Source organism: Meles meles, chromosome 4 (genome assembly GCF_922984935.1).
Source record: "Meles meles chromosome 4, mMelMel3.1 paternal haplotype, whole genome shotgun sequence".
In the NCBI taxonomy this organism is placed as follows: domain Eukaryota; kingdom Metazoa; phylum Chordata; class Mammalia; order Carnivora; family Mustelidae; genus Meles; species Meles meles.
The window spans coordinates 156563530-156584841 of record NC_060069.1 but is presented as its reverse complement, the minus strand read 5'-3'; the positions used below and the strand labels follow the sequence as shown (position 1 = coordinate 156584841).

The 21312-nt window shown below is 47.3% G+C and overlaps 1 protein-coding gene and 1 long non-coding RNA gene across 5 annotated transcripts in view; one reads left to right on the top strand and one right to left on the bottom strand.

The window, feature by feature from the left end:
* Positions 1–5828: 5828 nt before the first annotated feature.
* On the bottom strand, positions 5829–19834 carry LOC123939936. Its single transcript, XR_006818013.1, has 3 exons — positions 19696–19834; positions 7404–7503; positions 5829–6104 (listed from the first exon to the last, which is right to left on the bottom strand). It is a non-coding gene; the product is annotated as an uncharacterized LOC123939936 (long non-coding RNA).
* The window catches only part of HLCS (holocarboxylase synthetase), a 216723-nt gene continuing 214967 nt past the window's right edge, over positions 19557–21312 (top strand). For all 4 annotated transcript variants that reach the window (XR_006818012.1, XR_006818011.1, XR_006818010.1 and 1 more), the window contains exon 1: positions 19557–19863. Coding sequence is in view for 1 of the 4 variants with exons in the window: in XM_046002075.1 (XP_045858031.1) it covers positions 19669–19863 (195 nt within the window). In the remaining 3 variants the exon portion in view is untranslated. The remainder of the gene's footprint in view (positions 19864–21312) is intronic.

The window sequence follows — 21312 nt, the reverse complement described above, 5'->3', positions numbered from 1 at the left end:
ATACTACTTTTTGTGTAAAATGAGAAATAAAATGTTCAAGGATCTGCTTGTTTTTGCGAAAAAAGAAAACTCAGGAAGAATCAACTAGAAACTAACAAATTGGTTACTTAGAGTGGATGGGTGGGAATGGGGAGAAACTAAGAGGAAAGATGTATTCAAGCGTACTTTTTTGGGGTAGTTTTGACTTGTAGAAACATGGATGTTTTTCTATTCAAAAAGTAAAATTAAATCAACAAAGAAGGGGGAGAGAAAACTAAAATTGAATACAAACAGAAGTAAATGAACTAAATACTATAGTAAATTAACTGTGTAAGAAGTAAACCCAAATTACTTTTTTTTTTTAAAGATTTTATTCATTTATTTAACAGAGAGAGAGATCACAAGCAGGCAGAGAGGCAGGCAGAGAGAGAGAGGGGGAAGCAGGCTCCCCACCGAGAGAGAGCCCGATGTGGGGCTCGATCCCAGGACCCTGGGATCATGACCTGAGCTAAAGACAGACACTTAACCGACTGAGCCACCCAGGTGCTCCCCAAATTACTTTTAAACTTTTTTTTTTTAAGATTTTATTTATTTATTTGACAGAGAGAGATCACAAGTAGATAGAGAGGCAGGCAGAGAGAGAGAGAGGGAAGCAGGCTCCCTGCTGAGCAGAGAGCCCGATGTGGGACTCGATCCCAGGACCCTGAGATCATGACCTGAGCCGAAGGCAGTGGCTTAACCACTGAGCCACCCAGGCGCCCCCCAAATTACTTTTGAGCACAAATCTCTGTATACCTTCTGTGTGTAAACAAGCAAACAAAACTACAAAGAAATTTTGAATTTCACTTAGTTGTCAGTGGTCTGGGGTAGCAATTCTGAAAATGTTGCCCGAGTATTGTAGGATTAAGTAAATTGATGACTGTGCTATGGGTGGGAGCCAGGATTCTCCCTTGGAGTAGGGTGTTACAAACATGGAGGGAGGGGCCGCCAGGGAGAACTCCTTGGGTTGGAATCTACTTCCTAGATCTGCCTGCTGAAAAAGCCTGGGGAATAGGGCGATTCCAAGAGTCATGAGCATTTCTTGGGTCTGTGGCTCACTCTGGGAGGGGCAGGGCAAGTGAAAGATACTAGGGAACAGCTTGTGGCTGCCGAAAGCCAGGAGGGGCAGAAAGAATGACGGAGACAGGTCAGAAGGGACGCAAGGGTCAGCTTGGTAGGGATTCCAGTGGCTAAATTTGGAGCAATGTGAAATCAAAATGAATAGTGACAGTAGTGAATTATGACATTGGGAAAAAAAGGATCCATGAGTCGAGAATGAGACTAAAAAAAAAAATCTCACAAACAAATAAATAGAGGTAAAAGGAACAGCTCTTCTTTTCAGTAGAGTACCAGCTAATAAATGCTGAAGGCACAGCAGAGTTAGAAAAGTAACTGTGTTACAACTATTACAGCAGTAACCGACTCAGGCGGGAATCGCTCATGGATGCTCATGGATGCTTCACCCCCCCCCCCGGGTGAAATCTTGTTGGGGGACATTACAGAGTCACATTCCACTGACACCTCCATAGTGGGACAATCTGGTGGATACCTCCTTAAGCCTGTGGTCGAAGTCAGCATCGTCAATAAGGGTGACCTTACATCATGTGCCAAAAATGCATCCCCTACATTAAATCATGAGGACACAGACAAACACAAATTGAGGGATAATAATACGGGCCTGACTCTCAAACAATGTCAAGGTCACAGAAGACAAAGACTAAGGACTGTCCAGATTAAAGGAGAATAAAGAGACACGAAGGCTGCATGAAACGTGTGGTTTTGGAAAAGATAACATTGCCGTAAAGGCTGTTACTGGGACTATTGGTAAAATGTGAGCATGTACTGAACACGAGAGATTGGCTTTGGATCAGTGTTAGATCTTCTGAATTTGAACATTGCAACATGGATATGCGAGAAACTTCTTGTTCTTAGGAAATTTACCCTGCAATTCTTAGGACTGAAGAGTCATGATTTCTGCAACTTAATCTCAAATAGTTCAGGGAAGAAGAAAAGTCTGTGGGACGCCTCGTACCACTTAGTGGATACACCCCAACTTGCATAATATGCTTCCTACTGTGGAACATCTAAAATTTTCCAATGAAGGGGCACCCGGCGGGTGTAATCTGTAGAGCATCCAACTCTTGATCCGGGGTCATGAGTTTGAGCCCTATGTCGGGTGTAGAGATTGTTTTCAAATAATAATTTAAAAATTTTTAAAAATGTTTTGCCAATTAAAAAAAATCACTCATACCCCATGTTGCTAGATATGAATCTAATTTCTTTTTTTGTCAGCATTTTTAGAATGGATGCCCACAACTGTGAATCCCAAATCGAAGAGTGTAAATGTTTTTTGGCCTTTAAGAAGAGGAGCCGCCTGAGATGCCGAGAGTGGCTGATTTAAATAGAAGGTTGTACGGAATGGGGGGGGGGTGACAGCTTTGAGCTACAAATAGCAGGAGATTGTGAAGGCGGATGCTTGCGCTATTGTGCACAGGACTCTGGTGTCACTAGGAAAACCCCCCACACCAAACTCACGGCAGACTGTAGGCTTGTCACACCCTTGCCATTGTCCTGCGAACCAGGGGTCTACTCCAAGCCACTGTGACCTAAACCTAGATTTTGGACAGTAAGGGATTTGTGATTAGCTGGCTCATTGCCTCTCGAGGATTTTCTCAAGAACCACAGTGTGAGGTTTTCTGTTCGGGAACCTAACAACTCTCCAAGGCAGCTGTAAAAATCTGTATAAACTGCAAATTGAAAAAGAACAAGTATTTGCCCTAAAATATATTCAGTTGAAAACAAATAAATCTGCTGGTAATCGGAGGTAAATTGGTATAACTACTTTGGAAAACAGTTTAGCATTACCTTTTAAAACAAAATGTTGGGGCGCCTGGGTGGCTCAGTGGGTTAAAGCCTCTGCCTTCGGCTCAGGTCATGATCTCAGGGTCCTGGGATGGAGCCCCTCATTGGGCTCTCTGCTCATCGGGGAGCCTGCTTCCTCCTCTCTCTCTGCCTACTTGTGATCTCTGTCTGTCAAATAAATAAAAATAAAATCTTAAAAAGAAATAAAACCAAATATTAATCAGCTCAGCCCAGTAATCCCTCTCCTGGGTCCACAGCCAGAGAAATGTTTGCCCATCTGCTCCAGGGACAAGTAAGAGGTTGGTCAGAGCAGGGCTACCTGTCACAGCAAACAAACTGGAAATAACTCAGTGTCGATCAGCTGGACAAGGGCTAGACCAGCGATGTGGTAGTCATACGATAGCATATCATATAGCAGTGAACATGAATGTAAGTGCAGCTCTGCAGAATTATGTATGTAAATCACAGAAACATTGCATGGAAAGGGGTAAGGCTCGGAAGTATATAGAATAATATTTTTATAAAACTAAAACAAAACCATGTACCATGTAGGGATATACTCATTTGTATTTAAGATGTATTTTTAAAAAAGATTTTATTTATTTGTTTGACAGAGAGAGACACAGCAAGAGAAGGAACATGAGCAGGGGGAGTGGGAGAGAAAGAAGCAGGCTTCCTGCTGAGCAGGGAGTCCAATGCGGGGCTCGATCCCAGGACCCTGGGACCATGACCTGAGCCGAAGGCAGAGGCTGAGCCATCCAGCACCCCTAAGATGTATTTTTTAAAGCAAGGGAATATCAAGAATGAGGAGTCAGGGGTATGGGATGGGAAAGATAAGAAGTATAGAGGTATTCGCTATATTCTAGTTTTTTTTTTTAACGTGCACTGTAAATCTCCTTTATAGGTGAAGAAATGCAAATGACCAGTAAAACATTGAAAAAAAAGTTTTTCCAGTAATTCAAAAGGAAAGAAAAACCACTCTTTCAAAGAGAGATACCAATATATACAATGGAATACTATGCAGATGGAACTAGAGGTTATTATGCTGAGTGAAATAAGTCAATCAGAGAAAGACAATTATCATATGATCTCTCTGATATGAGGAATTTGAGAGGCAATGTAGGGGGTTTGGGGGGTAGGAAAGGAATAAATGAAACAAGATGGGATCCGGAGGGAGACAAACCATAAGAGACTCTTAATGTCACAAAACAAACTGAGGGTTGCCGGGGGGAGGGGGGTAGGGAGAGGGTGATTGGGTTACGGACACTGGGGAAGGTATGTGCTATGGTGAGCGCTGTGAGGTGTGAAAACCTGGAGATTCACAGACCTGTACTCCTGGGGCTAATAATACATTAGATGTTAATAAACTAAAAATTAAAATAAAATAAAAAAATTTTAAAAATTGAGATACCATTTTTCATTAATCAAAGTAGTAAAGATTTATTTTTATTTATTTAAAAACTTTTTTTATTTATTTGACAGAGAGAGTACAAGCAGGGGGAGTGGCGGGGGGGGAGAGAAGCAGGCTCCCTGCAGAGCAGGAAGTCCTATGCAGGGCTCGATCCCAGGACCCTCGGACCATGACCTGAGCTGAAGGCAGATGCTAAATGATCTGAGCCACCCAGGTCCCCCAAGATTTATATTTTTTAGAGGGGGGAGGGGGCAGAGAGAGAGGGAGAGAGTGAATCTTAAGCAGACTCCACTCCCAGCACAGAGTCTGATGCGGGGCTCGATCTTATGACTTGAGATCATGATCTGAGTCAAAATCAAGTGTTGGACACTTAACCACTCAGGTGCCCCAAAAAGTAGTAAAGATTTTTTTTAACTTATTTTATTTTTTTTAAAGATTTTATTTATTTATTTATTTATTTATTTATTTATTTGAGAGAGAGGGAGCATGAGAGCGGAGAGGTCAGGGGGAGAAACAGACTCCCCACTGAGCAGGGAGCCTGATGCGGGACTCGATCCTGGGACTCCAGGATCATGACCTGAGCTGAAGGCAGTCGCTTAACCAACCAAGCCACTCAGGCACCCAAGATTTTTTTTTTTTAAAGGTTGTCCTCTATGAGGAGATAAAATGATACAACATTCAAAGTAAGAAGTTTGGCCTTAGGTTTCCATAGTCTTAGGCTTATATTCTTTGACCCAGTAATTTCACTTATAGGAATGTAGGAATATATCCTAAACAATTACCAGAAAGGTGGCTAAGAAGTTTTGTATAGGACAATTCTTCTCAGCATCGTGTGAGCAGTCACAGGGGTAGAAAACAGGCCAAAAACAGGAGAGGGGTGAACAAATCATGGAACACTCGAATGTAGAATATTTTGCAGCTGTCAGGAGCTGTGAAGGCATTTACTCTGACCATCCCTGGATTCTCCTGTGTTTTCTAGAAACCTCAGCAGTGACAGGAGATCTCAACTTGAGGTTTCTCTGGCCTGGAGGCCACCCATAACCACCCAACTGGAGGTCAGACTCCATTCCTTTTCCCAGATGCTCTGCATTTATCTCCTTCGTTTGTTTGTTTTTGTTTTTGTTTTTGGAAGGGCTGGGTGGCCATATTCCCAATAGACACCATGGGGCATTCTAGGTCCTACCCTAGAACCACAGAATCATGAATTCCCTATTTCCCAAAACACAGATGGGGAAGGCTCAAGTTCTTGCTTGAAACTGCTGTGCTGACGGTGAAGTTTTCAGGGATTAGGTGGCAAAATTATGACCATTCATACTTGAGGCAGCAGTGGAAATGTACCAAGTGCCCCTAGTAAAGGAACAGGAAGTCCAGATTTCAGTTACTCTTGCGATGAAAGAAGCAGTTAGCACCTAGCACGGGAACAAGAAATCCACTGAATAAGCGATTTAAAAAAAATTTTTTTTAAAGATTTTAATTTATTTATTTGAGAGAAAGCGATAGCAAGGGACAGCATGGGGGCTGGGGAGGAGAGGGAGAAGCAGGCTCCCCGGTGAGCAGTAAGCCTGATGCAGGGACCATCCCAGGAACCAGGGATCATGACCTGAGCTGAAGGCAGACCCTTAACCACCTGAGCCACCCATGCGCCCGCGAATAAGCAATTTAAACCCATAATCTGCACCTCCTTCCTGAAACATCCTATCAAGAGGGGCCCCATTTGGCCACTTTTCCTTCTCATTTAGCAAAACCTTCAGCCACCTCACTCTGTGCCGGCAATAAAGACAGCTCTCCTCCTTGCCCCTGGAGAGTTTACAGCCTCCAAGAGAAGACAGACACAGGGTTCAATTACAAGGGTTCAGTTACAAGGTGGTGCGTGAGTGTGTTATTGCTGGAGAGAGTTGGGCAGGGGGGCTGAGGGGGCTCACCTAGCCTAGGGGTGGAGGGAGACCTCTCCGAGAAGGTGACATTTTGATGTTTAAGGCAAAACCTAAGGACAGGTAGGAGAACGTTGGGGGCAGGCCAGGCCGTGCTCTGGGCGGCCAAGTGGAGGAGGGCGGGGAGAAGGGTGCTGAGGCTGAGCCAGAAGTCCACGCCAGTGTGGCCAGTAGTGGCCAACACAGGATTTGGGGTTGCTCTCGGCAGTGGGGCCCCACCGAGGGGTTTTCCGACCTGGCCTTTCCCACTGTGGTTTCCTATGCCCCCCCCCCACCGCCCCCTCCCCCGCTGCCACCTGCTCTGTCCTGGGGACACCCTCCGGTGCCTTTCGGCAGCGGCAGGCCACCCAGTGGTGCGGCGCGGGCGCAGGTGCAGGGCCCGACCTGGGGGGTTGGCCCCACGGGCTCCGGCAACAGGTATGTGCCACGCAGATGGCAGGGCTGGGTCTGGCCAGGTAAAGTGCCCGGGTCCCCTCCACGGGGCCCTGGGCGCAAGCTCCTCGAGGGGTTCTCCAAGAAATGGCCAGATTCTTCCGGCTCGGGTTTCCTGCCTTGGATCCTGCTGTTATTCCCCTAGGGGAGTTATTTATAGACGGGAAGGGTTTGATCACCTCCTGCTCCTCGGGTTTTGCTTTTCTTATTCAGGACGCCTGCCCGGAGGGGGGCGGGGAGCTGGATGCAATCATCTTTGCGGGGTAGAACTCTTGTTCAAAGAGGGCTGCATAAAGCAGTTCCCATTCAGCTGCGTCATCTGCTCTTGGCCTCTCTGGGAAGCGGCCCTTTCTCTATATAGAGATTTACAAGCGCTTGATAAACCCCGTACGAACTAGCCCTGTGGGAATTGAGTTGCTGCTTCCCTTTGCACAGTGAATTTCTCCTTCTCATCCACCAGATTTACTGTTATTTTACTGTAAACGGCCTGCCATGCTTTTGACGCTAAGAAGCAGATTTGCATAAACGCATTTTATTTAGTTATTTTTTAATCTATATTACAGGTTTAATTTTTTGTTGTTATTCTTGGGTTTTTGTTTTGTTTTGTTGTTTTTTAGTAGGCTCCATGCCCAGCAAGGAACCCATCACAACCATAGATCGAGACCCTGAGATCAGTACCTGAACTCAGATTCGACCACTATGCATTAGCTATGTTCACCAGGAATGTAGTATTTAAGAAATACGTTTACCTTTGAAAAAATCACAAGGTGGCCCGCAAAACAGCGGACACCAACAAGGGGGCATGGCAGCTTTTCTGGAGCCCTTCCTGGAGTCTTGATGCTGGTGTGTCTGTGAAAACACAGTTCAGTGAAAACAGGAAAGCAAAGCCGCGCTGGCCTGGGAATGTTAAGCCAGTACATGTCTGCGCGTAATGCTCCCATTCTCCCATCAGTTCTTTCCACCAAGCTTTGCTTCCCAGACTCATGAAATTTCCAGTAGCAAAAATTGGTAACAGGTGCGACTTTTATTTATTAGTATTATTTTTTAAAGCAGGGATTCACTTTCCCTAAATCTCAGTTCCTAGGAGAAAATGTCCAGGTTGGCTGAGAGAGAAGAGAAAATTCAGTTATTATGTGATTCATCTGCCCCTCGCAGCCACAAGGGCAGGACCCATGGGTGCTGGGTGTTACCGAAGTGGCTGTAATTTTAGGCTGAATTTGCTTTTGATAAATTATCTTCATCTGTGCTTTGCTGGGTGACATTCCCAGGGCTCTCTGCCAAATGTCCCTGAAGTTTTTGGACCTCAGTTCTGTCTCTCTCCGGGATGTCCCCTGATGCCCCTCTGCTTGTCCCTTTCTCAGGCCTCAGGCTCTGTCTGGGATTTTACTCCGCAAATCATGAGGCAGCAACTTAGATCACAATGTTTCTGTCTTCCTTCCTACACACTGCGGGGTGGGGGAGGATGTCTACTCTGAATTTTCTAAATTAATGTGGACACTGACAGTGGCCACAGTCCAGAATTTGACCCTGACTTCAATTTAAATCTCATGTCATGAAATGACATCGGCTGAGGGAGAGGGTCAGATGGCAGGGACGGGAGGCACTGTGACGAGCCAGTTCGGGAACATTTGGGGACATGCTTGAGAAAGACAACTTGATCTACTTGAAGGGGGCTCTGCTTTGGGTAGACCACAGCCCGTTTCCTGTGCTGTTAGAAGGAGGTTATAATATTCACCCCTAAGAGTTAGGAAGATGAAAGGAAAGCGTCTTGCTGTTCTACTCCCTTGCTTTTGACTCATCCAGGTGAGCTACTCCTGGATCAGGTCAGTCACTACTCAGCCCTGTGTGCCCGCCACATTCTTGAACCTCAGGCAGCACCATGTGGATGCTGTTATCCTCCAGGACCACTGTGGGAACAAAGGCACCTGCCCGCGGTCACATGGTCACTGTATGTGTCGTGTCTGTACCCATCGGGGGAGCCGGGGGTCAGGGGGCACTATTTGAACCCAGGATGCCTGACTCCAGATGGAGGTCCCTGCTGCTTCGCCTTGCCCTGGGCTGCTGAGCGGATGCGCTGCTGAGGCTGTCTTCAGTCTGGTTATAAAGGTTTTAGTCAATTTCCAGTCATTCATTTGAGCTCTTTAACCAGCCTTTAAAAGTGCGGCCCGTTTTGTTCAGGAAATGGGAAGACAACAAGTACTTGAGGTGGGGAGGTGGGGGGGCTTACCTTTTTGCAGTTCGGCCTCTGATCTATTGAGGTGGTTTAGACTTTTGAGCCTGCTGAGTGCCCTGCGTGTTTGCCTAATCTTCTGGAAGCTTATGGTACTGATTGCCCTAACGAGAATTTCCCTCCGATGGGCAGAAAACTATGCACAGATGGTGACTCCCTTCCCCCAACCAGGGATGGATTTTTACATGCAGGGGACCTGAAGGACCACTCCCCTCTGTTGGAGGAAGATGAAATTTGCATTTCAGTGGAGAAAATTCTGTGAGCATTTCGCTCTCTAGTGGCCAACTAGGCAAAAGAGTTAACAATTCTACTTCATCTTAAAAATGGAGGAGGTATGAGCCAGTTTAGTTTCAAAAACTTTTATCGAGCACCCACCACGTGCTGGCACAGTGCTAAATGCCAGGGTTGTGAACGTGAACAAGACTGCAGATCAGTTCTTTGTAAAGTGAATCACGTCATAAATATGTTAGGATCCCAGAACTTAATTTTAATTTTTTTGAAGATTTTATTTATTTGTTTGACAGACAGACACACAGTGAGAGAGGGAACACAAGCAGGGGGAGTGGGAGAGGGAGAAGCAGGCTTCCCGCCCAGCATGAGCCCGATGGGGTAGGGGGGTGGGGGGTGTCGAATCCCAGGACCCTGGGATCATGACCTGAGCTGAAGGCAGATGCCCAACGACTGAGCCACCCAAGCACCCCAGGATCCCAGAACTTTAGAACTTGGAGATTATCTGGTTTGTTTCACTCCTTCTTTTTTAAATGGTTGAAAACTGGCACGCAGAGAGATATAATGTGCTGAAGGCCATATGTGGCTAGTTAGGGACAGGGGAGAAAAATGCCAGTGAAATTTAGTAGAAGGTCATCCGCTAATTCTTATGACTTCGTATTTTGAAATAATTTTAGACTTACAAGAATTGCAAAAATAGTACAGAGTTCTTTGCTCGGCTTCCTCTGGTGTTCATGTCTTACACAACCATGGGTTTATCAAAACTAGTACATCGGCTAAACTACAGACTTCAGACTTCACTGGTTTTCCCACTAATGTTCACTTCGTTCCAGGATCCAATCCAGGATACCACATAACATTTATTATTATTATTATTTTTAGATTTCTAAAAAATGTATCATAGCATTTACACTGTAGTTTTTTTTTTAAGATTTTTTATTTATTTATTTTACAGAGAGAGAAATCACAAGTAGGCAGAAGTAGGCAGAGGCAGGCAGATAGAGAGGGAGAAGCAGGCTCCCTGCTGGGCAAAATCCCAAGGTGGGGCTCGATCCCAGCACCATGGGATCATGACCTGAGCCAAAGGCGGAGGCTTAACCCACTGAGCCACCCAGGCGCCCCCTACACTGTAGTTTTTAACTTCGGATTTTCCTATACTTGAGGAGGTTTTTTAAGATGTTGAATCAGTGACATTCAGCTGTTGTGCAGAAACTGTATCCCAGGTTTCTTTGGGTTTTGGAACAGGCTGTTTCCAGAGCCAGCTGTTTGCCAGGAGGATCTCAATGAAATCTCACTGAGAGTTTCTGGATGTGTGCGAATTCTGGACAATCCCAGCCTGTCTGATCTGGGTACAAGAGGCTGCCCTCGGGGCCAGCAGCGCCACCGTCTGAACCTTCTGCTACTGTTCCGTCTTGGATCTTGAGTCTCATTTCTGTTGATTATTGTTGTGCATACAGCATTCTTTGCTCTCAGGTGCCTGGTTTATATGGTGAGGGGCGTTGGAGTCAGAAAGACACAGATTCAGCCTCAAGCTTCCCCACCCAGTTGTGGTACCTTGAGCAAGTCACTGGATTGCTCCTCTGGAAGATGGGGACAACAGCCTCCCTGCAGGGTTGAGAGGTCTGAATGTAAGAATGTACACAGTGATTAGCATAGTGCAAGGTGTGCTGATGTGGAGTGAGTAAGCAAGCGGCTGGCTGGCGGGGTGGGGGGGAGACCTGGCTAGCAGAGTACAGTGGAGAGTCTTGAATGCCAGGTGAGACGTTGAACTCCCTGGTGGGCAGGGTGGACAATGAAGGGTTTGAGTAGGGGAGCGGATGAGATCAGAGTTGACCTTACAAAGTCACAATGTGTTGGATTACAGGAGCCTCGGGAAGCAGGGTATCCATGGGGAATCATCAGAAGGCTATTTATTATGTTAGTTCTGATGAGAGCAGAATGGGCGCTTGGACTGGAAGAAGGTGGGATGGAAAGATGAAACTCTCAAGAGATGGTGTGGATCAGGCCATCCACTGATCTAGAGGATATGAGGTGAAGGCAGGACTCCAAGATGACCGAATTCTGGGTCCATGTGAAAAAAAGACTGATGTCATTAACTGTAGCTGGAGAAATCAGAATAAAGAGGAAATTGGTGGGGAAAATACAGTTGGTTTTATTCATGTTGCACTTGAGATACCAACAGAAGGTCTAAGCAGGTATGTAGAAACAATGATTGTGGCCTTGGAGCCATCTGGACATCGTGCCCAAAGGGGTGGCCGCTGAGACCCAGAGAGCAAACGAGCCACCCTGGAAGAGAACGTAGCTGGGGCCAGAGTTGGGGGCAAAGACTGCTTCTAGACCAGTGGTGCACAGAAGAGGGAGAGAGACAGAGGAAGGACCACTGAGAGCTAGGACGTATCGCTTTGCCCTAGCTGCCGTAACAAGGTACCACAGACTAGGGCGTTTCAACAGGCCAAGTACATGTCCTCATGGTCTGGAGGCTAGACGTCCAAGATCAAAGTATTGGCAAGTTGGTTTCTTTTGAAGGTTTTCGTTTCACGTGGTCTTCCCTTGGTGTACATCTGTGTCCTAACCTAAGGATACCAGTTATCCTGGACCAGAGCCCGCCCACATGACCTCCTTTTACCTTAGTCACCACTTTAAAGGCCCCATTTCCAAATACAGTCACACTTTGGGGTACTGGGGATTAGAATTTCAACATTAGAACTTGGATCAGGGGATGCAATTCAGTCCATAACATGGACACAGAAACAGGTAATGGCTTTTGCAAGAACTCAAAGGAAGAGTTTGAGAAAGGACTGGCTCTGATCCATTCACGCACCGGGCCTCTTTCCCTCTCTAGCAATTTGCAAGGAAGGAGGCTCTTTGAGGTTCTTGTTTAGCTTCCAAAGAGGTATGTCAAGGGGGATGGCAGAGGCCAGAGGACTGGAGAAGTCAGGGGAATTCCTCTCTTCTCTCTAGCTCTGGCAGGGTCCCCAGCACCAGCCGTTTTCCCTGTGCGGTTGACCGTTCCACCAGGTGACCCTGGCTCCAGGCTGGGGTCACCCCATCTCCTTGGGGGTAGGTAGTGACTTTCTGCTATTTCTGTTCTCTGGGCTGCCTCGCTGTTCCCTGTTTGGTGCGTTGACACCTTCATTGTGTCTGTTGCCAATTTGCGATATCAAATCTACAGTGGTTTCTGTCTACCTGACCAGTAGGGACACCCTAGTCAGGAAAGCAAATGCTGTGGAATGATGGAATGGATGGAAACTGAAAATGGTCAGAACTTTGAGTGATGCAGGTAGAAGCTACAGGTCTAGCGCCAGTAGGGAAGGGGGCCTAATGGCACAGGTAAGAGACAAGGGCTTGGGATGCCCAGTAGGGGAGGGAAAGGAAGGCAGACCTTGTGGAAGGCTCCCTGAATGGGGTCATGGTGTTTGCCCAGGAAAACATCCAGGAGCCATCATTTTGTGGAGCATGGGCCTCTCCCCAAATGCTGACATGTAGTAGCGTCTTATATAGAGGTCTGATTTCTTCCTCCTGCTCTGGAGACCTACCACGCACACAATCATATCTGCTTATTTATGGAGATGCTTTTGCAGAGACTGTAACTGTAACAAGAGATGGACATGGTGAGAGGTAGGGAAAGGTCCTCCTGCCCTGGGTATTCAGTGTCCCCGTCTGGAAGGAAAATTAAATTTCCTTTTTTAATGTACTTCAGCTGCCTGATTAAACAATTTGTATAAATCTAGCAAATTAAGCTCATCAGTATGGCAAACCTGATGTTCTCTTAGATGTTTCAATACTGTTTGTACTCGGTAAGATTTCAGGTTACAAGCACCCATTTCAAGTCAGATTTAGAAGGCTGGACCTAAAATAGCCACATTCTCTAACACATTTCAGGCAGACAGAAACCACATACACACAGATTCCTTATTAACCCAGAAATATGAATCTGTGGTTTGGTTTCTTCTAAGTCTGTGTGTATTTGACCCAAAATTTTATTGGATTCAGAGATGGATTTTTTTTTTTTTTTTAAGAAAATACTTACTGTGCTGGTTAATGGAGATCATTGATCATCAGAGTTTTGCTGAGTCTTTATGAGACACCAGATCTCATCTATTGTGGTCACATCGGTGATTCTGTCATCTCACTGAGCCCCTCTCTGGATTCAAATCAAAGCCTTACTTATTCAGCCCCAGAGAAGCTTGTCCTTACCACACTGGCTGATCAAGTCTCAAAATTTGTCTGATTTTTAAGGTCTTTGGACCTAAGACTCTTGTACTGTGTTAATTTTTTTAAAAAAGATTTTTATTTATTTATTTGACAAAGAGGGAGAGATCACAAGTAGGCAGAGAGGCAGGCAGAAAAAGGGGGGAAGCAGGCTCCCTGCTGAGCAGAAAGCCCGATGTGGGACTCGATCCCAGGACCCTGAGGTCAAGACCTGAGCCGAAGGCAGAGGCTTCAACCTACTGAACCACTCAGACGCCCCTGTATTACATTTTTAGGACCATTTCACTCTTCCAGAGCCTTAAAACGAGATGCGGCTGCATTCTGGCTCTCTCTGCTTTGGTATCACAGCTTCTGCGGTCTTTGTATCAATGATTCTCCCTTGGCTCAGAAACAGCCTTCTAAAGGGAGAATGTATAACTTAACTAATTTTGTCAATAGGATAAAGAAGTCAGTAACACAAACATAATCAATAAGAATGACGGGGCCCCTGTGTGGCTCAGTGGGTCAAAGCCTCTGCCTTCAGCTCAGGTCATGATCCCAGGGTCCTGGGATCGGGTCCACATCAGGCTCTCTGCTGGGCAGGGAGCCTTCTTCCTCCTCTCTCTCTCTGCCTGCCTCCCTTCTTGTGATCTCTGTCTGTCAAATAAATAAAATCTTTAAAATAAGAATGAGTGGTGCTGATTATGTTCTACGTTCTTTTAGAATACTTAAAACTTTTATTATGGATCGTCGTGATCTCATGGCTCTTCATGAATTTAATGCCTGGCTAGTGGGGGGCCCTTTGGGTTGGCTCTCTGACAGGATCCTATTTTTCTTGGAAGCTTACCTCCTTTCTGGAATGAGGAATCGAACTCACAGCCCCAAGACCAAGAGTCACAGGCTCGACTGACTGAGCCAGACAGGCATTCCAGTAATTCATAACCTCTGGTTTGGTGTGGCTCCTTACATAGTCACCTGATGGAGAGTTTGGTTCCACTGTTTTCATCCTGCTTTCAGCTTAAGGGTGCTGGTTTTCTAATAGTTGACACTTTTCAAGTTCTTATAAGGCATAGAATTTAGCAGGCGCTCCCCAGTCCCCTCCAGATGGTGAAGGAGTGGGGAGGGAGGCCCCCTCGCCATTCCACTTTGAAATCAGCTCAGTCTACAACAGTGTTGTAACATTTTCTCATCACTGTGTCCGTGTACTGCCACTTAAAATATAATTGTAAGATACACGTGTGTGTGATCTCTAGCCAGACTAACTGGTTCTGCCTATTACTGAATTACTGATAATATTAGAATCAATACATTTTGTAGTTGGTAAATAAATCCTACCCTAAAACTTAGTTCTTTTAAAATATATGTAACATTCTCTTACCAATATGTTACATATTGTTATACCAAGATTTATAATGAATAAATTCAAACGGTTTTCCCAGTTAGCATTTATCTTGACCTACTTACTACCAGTGGAAATGTTTATTTTTGCTGCAGGGAGAGAGCTAGTATTTTGGCATTCCATATAATTAAGAAATAATGACACATCAAATAGAGGCTCTTAAGGTTTTACGTGAAAGCATCCTTTAATTCTTGGGTCACAACTCACATCTTGCCTTTATTATCTGTATATATGTATATAGAAATTTTATTTTATTTTTTTTTAAAGATTTTATTTATTTATTTGACAGACAGAGATTTCAAGCAGGCAGAGAGAGAGGAGGAAGCAGGCTCCCCGCGGAGCAGAGAGCCTGATGCGGGGCCCGATCCCAGGACCCTGAGATCATGACCTGAGCCGAAGGCAGCGGCTTAATCCACTGAGCCACCCAGGCGCCCCTAGAAATTTTATTTTTTAAATAACCTCCACACCCAACCTGGGGCTCAAACTCACACCCCCAAATCAAGTGTCTTTTGGCTAAGCCAGCCAGTGCCCCTATTATCTGATTTTTTAAAAAAAGATTTTATTTATTTATTTGTGAGAGAGAGTGTGTGCACGCATGAGGGGGTGGGGCAGCAGGAGAGGGAGAAGCAGACTCCTCTGAGCTCCACGGGCAGGCAGGGCTCCATCCCAGGACCCTGAGATCATGTCCTGAGCAGAAGTTAAATGCTTAACCCACTGAGCCACCCAGGTGCCCCTTAATTACAGGCTGTGTAGAACTTAGAGTTGTTCTGATAAATATAAAACTTCCAAAAGCATTTTTAGAAAAATAACCAAAGTTTATAAAAATAAAATGCAATTAAAATAATACATTCTCAGCTTCCTTAGTTATATAAGGAATAATTTATGGAAACATACAAGGCATTTAATACAAAATTTTCCTATTTGGAATTTAATACAAAATTCCAATTAAAAATTGGGATTCCAAAATTGATCTTTGAACAAGGGTGAGATGGTGATTGGTTTGATTCCTTCCTCCATAGGGCCTGGCATTTCCTAATCAGCAAGATTTAGAATGACAACTTTCCCCCGCTTTGAGGCCCTGATCACAGCCCAAGCCTCTAATTTATTCTTTTGCCAGTAGCTTGTTTCTATCAATCCCAACTGAATTTTTCTTTTTGAGTTTAAACCAATAATGAAAAGGATTATTGGTTTAAAACAGTTTAATTTACTTAACGGTTAACTGCACATGTGAATAGTTTCCCTGACACTTTCTGGCTCACAAACACACATTACCATAGAGGTTCAAGTAGTCAAAGAAAAACTCTTCAAATTACAGCTTTACCAAGAAAAAAACCTCATGATTTCAATTAAATGTGTATTTAAATCATTTTTACGCAGGATTTTTTTTAAAAAAGATTTTTATTTATTTATTTGACAGATGGAGATCACAAGTAGGCAGAGAGCCGGCAGAGAGAGAGGAGGAAGCAGGCTCCCTGCTGAGCAGAGAGCCTGATGCGGGGCTCAATCCCAGGACCCTGGGATCATGACCTGAGCTGAAGGCAGAGGCTTTAACCCACTGAGCCATGCAGGCGCCCCTAGGCAGGATATTTTTTAAAACAGATGGGTCATTCTTGAGATCCTGGGATCTCTGAGTATCATTTTTTAGCTCTCCAACACTGATGTGGAGGGAATAAATTCCATTGCTAAATGTGAGCTGTTTACAGTGAGACCTATTTAAAATTCAGCATCTACTAAACGCTTCCAACTAGTCTGGGATCCCCTGGCAAACTGTCCTATTCAGCTCTGGCCTTTTGGGTTCAGGGTGCTTTCCAGAAGCAGACAGAGTCACTGTCAGCAAGACAGGCTTCCCCTGGGGAGGAACAGTTGATCTGTTTAGTGGAGGTTGGGGACGGGGAGGACAGCTCCTCTGGGTGAGGGATACTCTTGGTTAATGCTCTGCCTTATCCCCAAACCATCATTTCCAGGGCATGCCTCCTTGGGGCAGACAGGAGACTTGGAGTCGGCTTTTCCTGTAGGAAGCCAGGCATGGTGACGGGTTACTGAGTTGGTTGTTGGCAGGTGAGTGCCACAATTCCTTTCTGCAGTGACGTTCTGGTGAAGGACAGTCTTGCTTCTGAATCCCTCGTCTGTGGTCTTTCCCTAGTCTGTTCTCCACACCAGCTTGGAATAGTCTAGTGGAGAGTCCAGAGCAATCCAAATCTAGGGAGAGACAGAGGCGGGTTTCAACAGTGCTGCTGAAATTTTAATGTGTTTGTGAATCATATGGGGGATTTTGTGGAAGTGCAGATGCTGACTCAGTGGGTCTGGGGTGGAGCCTGGGGTTCTGCATTTCTAGTGAGCTCCCGGGTGACGCCAGTGCTGTGGGTCCAGGACCACACTTTGAGTGGTGAGGGACTATAAGGGGGGAATCAGGTATGCACACAGTTGAGATCCCCTGATGTCTTATTTTGGCATCCTTTCCCTTTTCCTTTGCTACCCAGGAATGATAAGCTCCACCCTTGAGCTGTTATCCTCATTTTAGTTGGGATCATAAACTGAGCCTGCCATGTGCCTGTTTAACTTCTCTTACTCCTCTGCCTTCCTGGGCCTGAATGGGAACAGGGCTCCTCAGTGCAAGGGTTAAGAAAGGACCTCACCGACTTCTCAGTTCATGTTCCCCACCATGGTCCCCATTCATTATAACCCAGAGCTGTGCACAGAATGGACCCTCACCCTTCCCCATGATGTCTTCTGAGACCATGACATCTGGAAGCATTTAAGGGCTAACCTGGAAAGTTCCTATTCTGGCCCAATGGACTTATGGTGTCTGGGAAGGTGGGACTGCAAAGCTCTTAAGGAACTTGGAGGAACTAGAGATGCTTGTGACCTTCAGGTAGAGGAGATGACCTCTTCATACCTAGCTGGAGTGGAGAGGGTGTGTTCTTAGAATCATAATTCAGCAAACTCCAAGAAGGCTATCTGAAGGGTTTGTCCAGTAAAACCTCAGGGTTTATCACTTTGTAAAGCTTTTTCATTTTCTTATTCCTATCTTGTTAGGCCTGTGTTATCCTGGAGCGGCTAAAAGCCTTCTTCAGGAGGACTCATTCTTTCCTTCCCCCAGGGACACAGTGACACAATTTTAGGCCTTGTGACCGTGCGGGAACTCCCTTTCCAACTGCCACTGTCCTGCGGGGAAGTTGAGGATACGGCTTCAGCCCTGCCCATCACTTACTGACCTGTTTCTGGTCCACTGTGATGCTTACCTTGTTTTTCAGGCTGATTCTTTCTTTTCCGATTCTCTCTCTCTTTTAAAATCTATTATTGCTGTATACACTGGGAAAAATTTCCTCTGTCACCTGACTGTAAATCTGAAGTTCTGGAAGTGGGTTTTCTGTACCACTGATCTGAATGGTCAGGGCACTTTAAATGTCTATCCTTGGATTAAGTAAGGCCTGGGATTGGTGTCCCTGACTGCTACTGCATGAGGCCTTCTACTTATAGCAAAGGCCAGAGTAGGAAGCAGCACAGGGAAAATCTTTGCTACATTTCAGAGCTGCTGGGGACACCGTTTTTTTGCAAACTGCCTTTTGTTATTTTAAAAAAAGATTTATTTATTAGAGTGCACACATGAGGGGGCAGGGAAGTAGCAGGGGCAGGGAGGCGGGGAAGAGAGAGAAAGAGAGAGAGAGAGACATGACCTCAAGCAGACTCCCTGCTGCATGTGGACCCTGACAGGGGGCTCAATCCCACGACCCTGAGATCATGACCCATGCAGAAATCAAGAGTTGATGCTTAACCGACTGCGCTACCCAGGCGCCCCGCAAACTGCCTTTTAAAACAAATGAGGTTCCATGGGAGAGATCTCTGTCACCATCAACAATAATTACGCTTCTCTTAGGGGACAAGAACCTTGAATCATAATTGATGAGTTTCCCTTCTTCTTCTGGTTTTAGGATGCTCACGCATTGGTAACCCACATATACAGGAACACCAGGCAGCCTTTTTAGTGCTGGTCTATCTTCAACATGTTTTCAGTCCTTATTTTAAAATATTTAGAGTCATATATATATATATATATATAAATATATATATATATAAAATTATACTGTGAATTTATGTAATTTATTGTAAAATCCTTTCCGCAAGAAGGCCTAGAATAATCTATTAAACCCAGTCTCACCTCATTTTCCCAGCTGTACAGCGTAGAGGCCATGTGTTAGCTGAATCCCATACGGGACTACTAACTAACGTACACACACCCACAGGCCCTTCTTCAATCGCCTCCCAGCTTTCCAAGAAAGGGAAGCCGGACTTTGGCTTAAACCAGCCAAATGGGCCTAATCCCCTGGCCCTTCGCCAACCTTATCAACCTCCTTTTCCCTTATGCCTCCTTTCTCCCTCCATCACACCCTCCCCCACCAGTGTGGGGGTGCGGGGTCACCCAAGCTCACGGTTCCCCTCCTTAGCACCCCCGCCGCCCCTGCCTCCCTCCATCCTCACACCCTCAGCTCCGGCTCAGCCTCCCTCCAGCCTCAACATCCCCAAGCGAGGCCTACCTCCTCCCTCCCTGCTCACGCCGCCCTCCGCAAGCGCGGTCCCCGTCCGTTCTCCCTCCATCCTCACCGCTGCCCCCAGCGCAGCGCAGCCTCCCTCCATCCCCACCCACCCACGCCCCTGCGAGGCCTCCCTCCATCCTGGCCAGCACCCAGCGAAGCCTCCCTCCTCCCTCCATCCTCCCCCGCCCGTCCCCCACCAGCGAGGCCTCGCTCCACCCTCCGTACTCACCCCCACCAGCGAGGCCTCGCTCCACCCTCCGTACTCACCCCCACCCCCGCCCCCGCCGGCCTTCCCCAGCCCGCCCGGCCTCACCCCTATGGCGCGGCCTCTTCCGGCCCGCGGGAGGGCGGGCGTGGGGCGGGGCCGGGCAGAGGGGAGCGCCGGAGGTGCGAGCGTCCGGGGCTCCCGCCCCGCGGCCGGCCGGCCGGTCATGCTCATCACGCTGTGCTACCTGTACCTGTGGGCGCGCTGGGGGCGCCGACCGGCCGCGCTCGTGCGCGCCACGGTGCAGCGGCTGCGCGCCTCGCGCTGCTCCTTCACCTTCTGCGGCGCGGCCGCGCGGCCCCAGGACGCCCGCGTGTGCCTGAGCCGCGGCGGCCGCGTCTTCTGCGTCGGCGAGAGTCAGGTGGGCGGGCGCGGGGCCGGCGGGGTGCGGGCGGGGCCGGGGGCGCGCGGGGGGCGGGGCCGGCGGGAGGCGCGGCCTCGGGGCTCACGCTGCCGGAAGCGCCGGCCGGCCCCGCGCTGTGCCGGGTCTCTGCGAGCCGGAGGTCGCGGGCTTGGGGTCCCGGGGGCGGGCTTGGGGGCACCTCTGCGTGCGATATCCTCGGGAGCCCGGACGGGGGACCAGAGGTCCGGAACTGCTGCGACTGGCGACACGTCGCCTGTCCCCGGCGTGCCGGGTCTAGGGCATGGGGAGGCTTGGCTCTTGCCTTGCAAATCTGGCGACAGCGCTGCCCACCCGGAGTGCGTTTCTGACGGGCTCCCCCGCTGCGGGCTGCGGTCGGGTGGAGCCTGACTTCACGGAAAGACCGCGGATCCTCAGTCTCTGTCCGATGTCTCCGAGGGCGCAGAGATGCCCCTGGCGGTCGCGAGTTTCACCCACCAGGGCGTCCCACGGATGGTCTCCGCGTCTGTTTGACTTCGGTTGCGCACAGACTTTGTTTATGACCCGGTGCTGAGCCTGACAGCTGCCCAGTGCAGCCGCTCCCCTGCCGGTCGTCCATTCTGTGCAGAACCGCTCCCTTTCTGTAAGGGGGTAGCGGTTCTGTCCACTCAGCTGTTGGAGGGGGACTGGACCTCCCAGTGCGCTCTGCGCAGATTTCCGCTGACATAACTGTTTCCATGAACACTTAGAAGTATTTTTGCTTTTAATCGGTTTGTTTCCCTTTCCTTTTCCTCCGGAAAGTCGATTCGCTTTTAGCGTTAAAGTAAGATTTTCCAGGGGCGCCTGGGTGGCTCAGTGGGTTAAGCCTCTGCCTTCGGCTCAGGTCATGATCTCAGGGTCCTGGGATCGAGTCCCATATGCTCTCTGCTCAGCGGGGAGCCTGCTTCCCCTCCTGTGTCTGCCTGCCTCTCTGCCTACTTGTGATCTCTGTCTGTCAAATAAATAAATAAAATCTTTTAAAAAAAAGTAAGATTTTCTACGTACGCGAAACCATAGCACCCGCTTGGGAATTAAAATCTTATCTCAGGTTTGAATACTTTGTTGTATGCTTAAGTATGGAGTTCTATGGTGCTACTAGCTAATCAGATACCCATTCTTGTTGGTATATCATAACCCACCGAAAATGAGTAACTGTTGTCTCCGTTCTGAGAGTGTCGAGCTAGGACCGCTTAGATGCGAGTCAGGAGACACTCGTTTCCACTTGACGGCCCTGTTCATTAATTAGGGCTTAATTCTCTCAAGGAACCAAGATTGAGAGAGAGCAAACTAAGGAAAGATCGAAGGGTGCATTTTTCTCTTGGAGTGGTTTTCAATCTGGATTCATGTACTTAAAAAAAATAACCTTTAAGATTTCAATTAGAGGGGTGCGTGGGTGCTCAGCCCGTTAAGGGTCTGCCTTCTGCTCAGGTC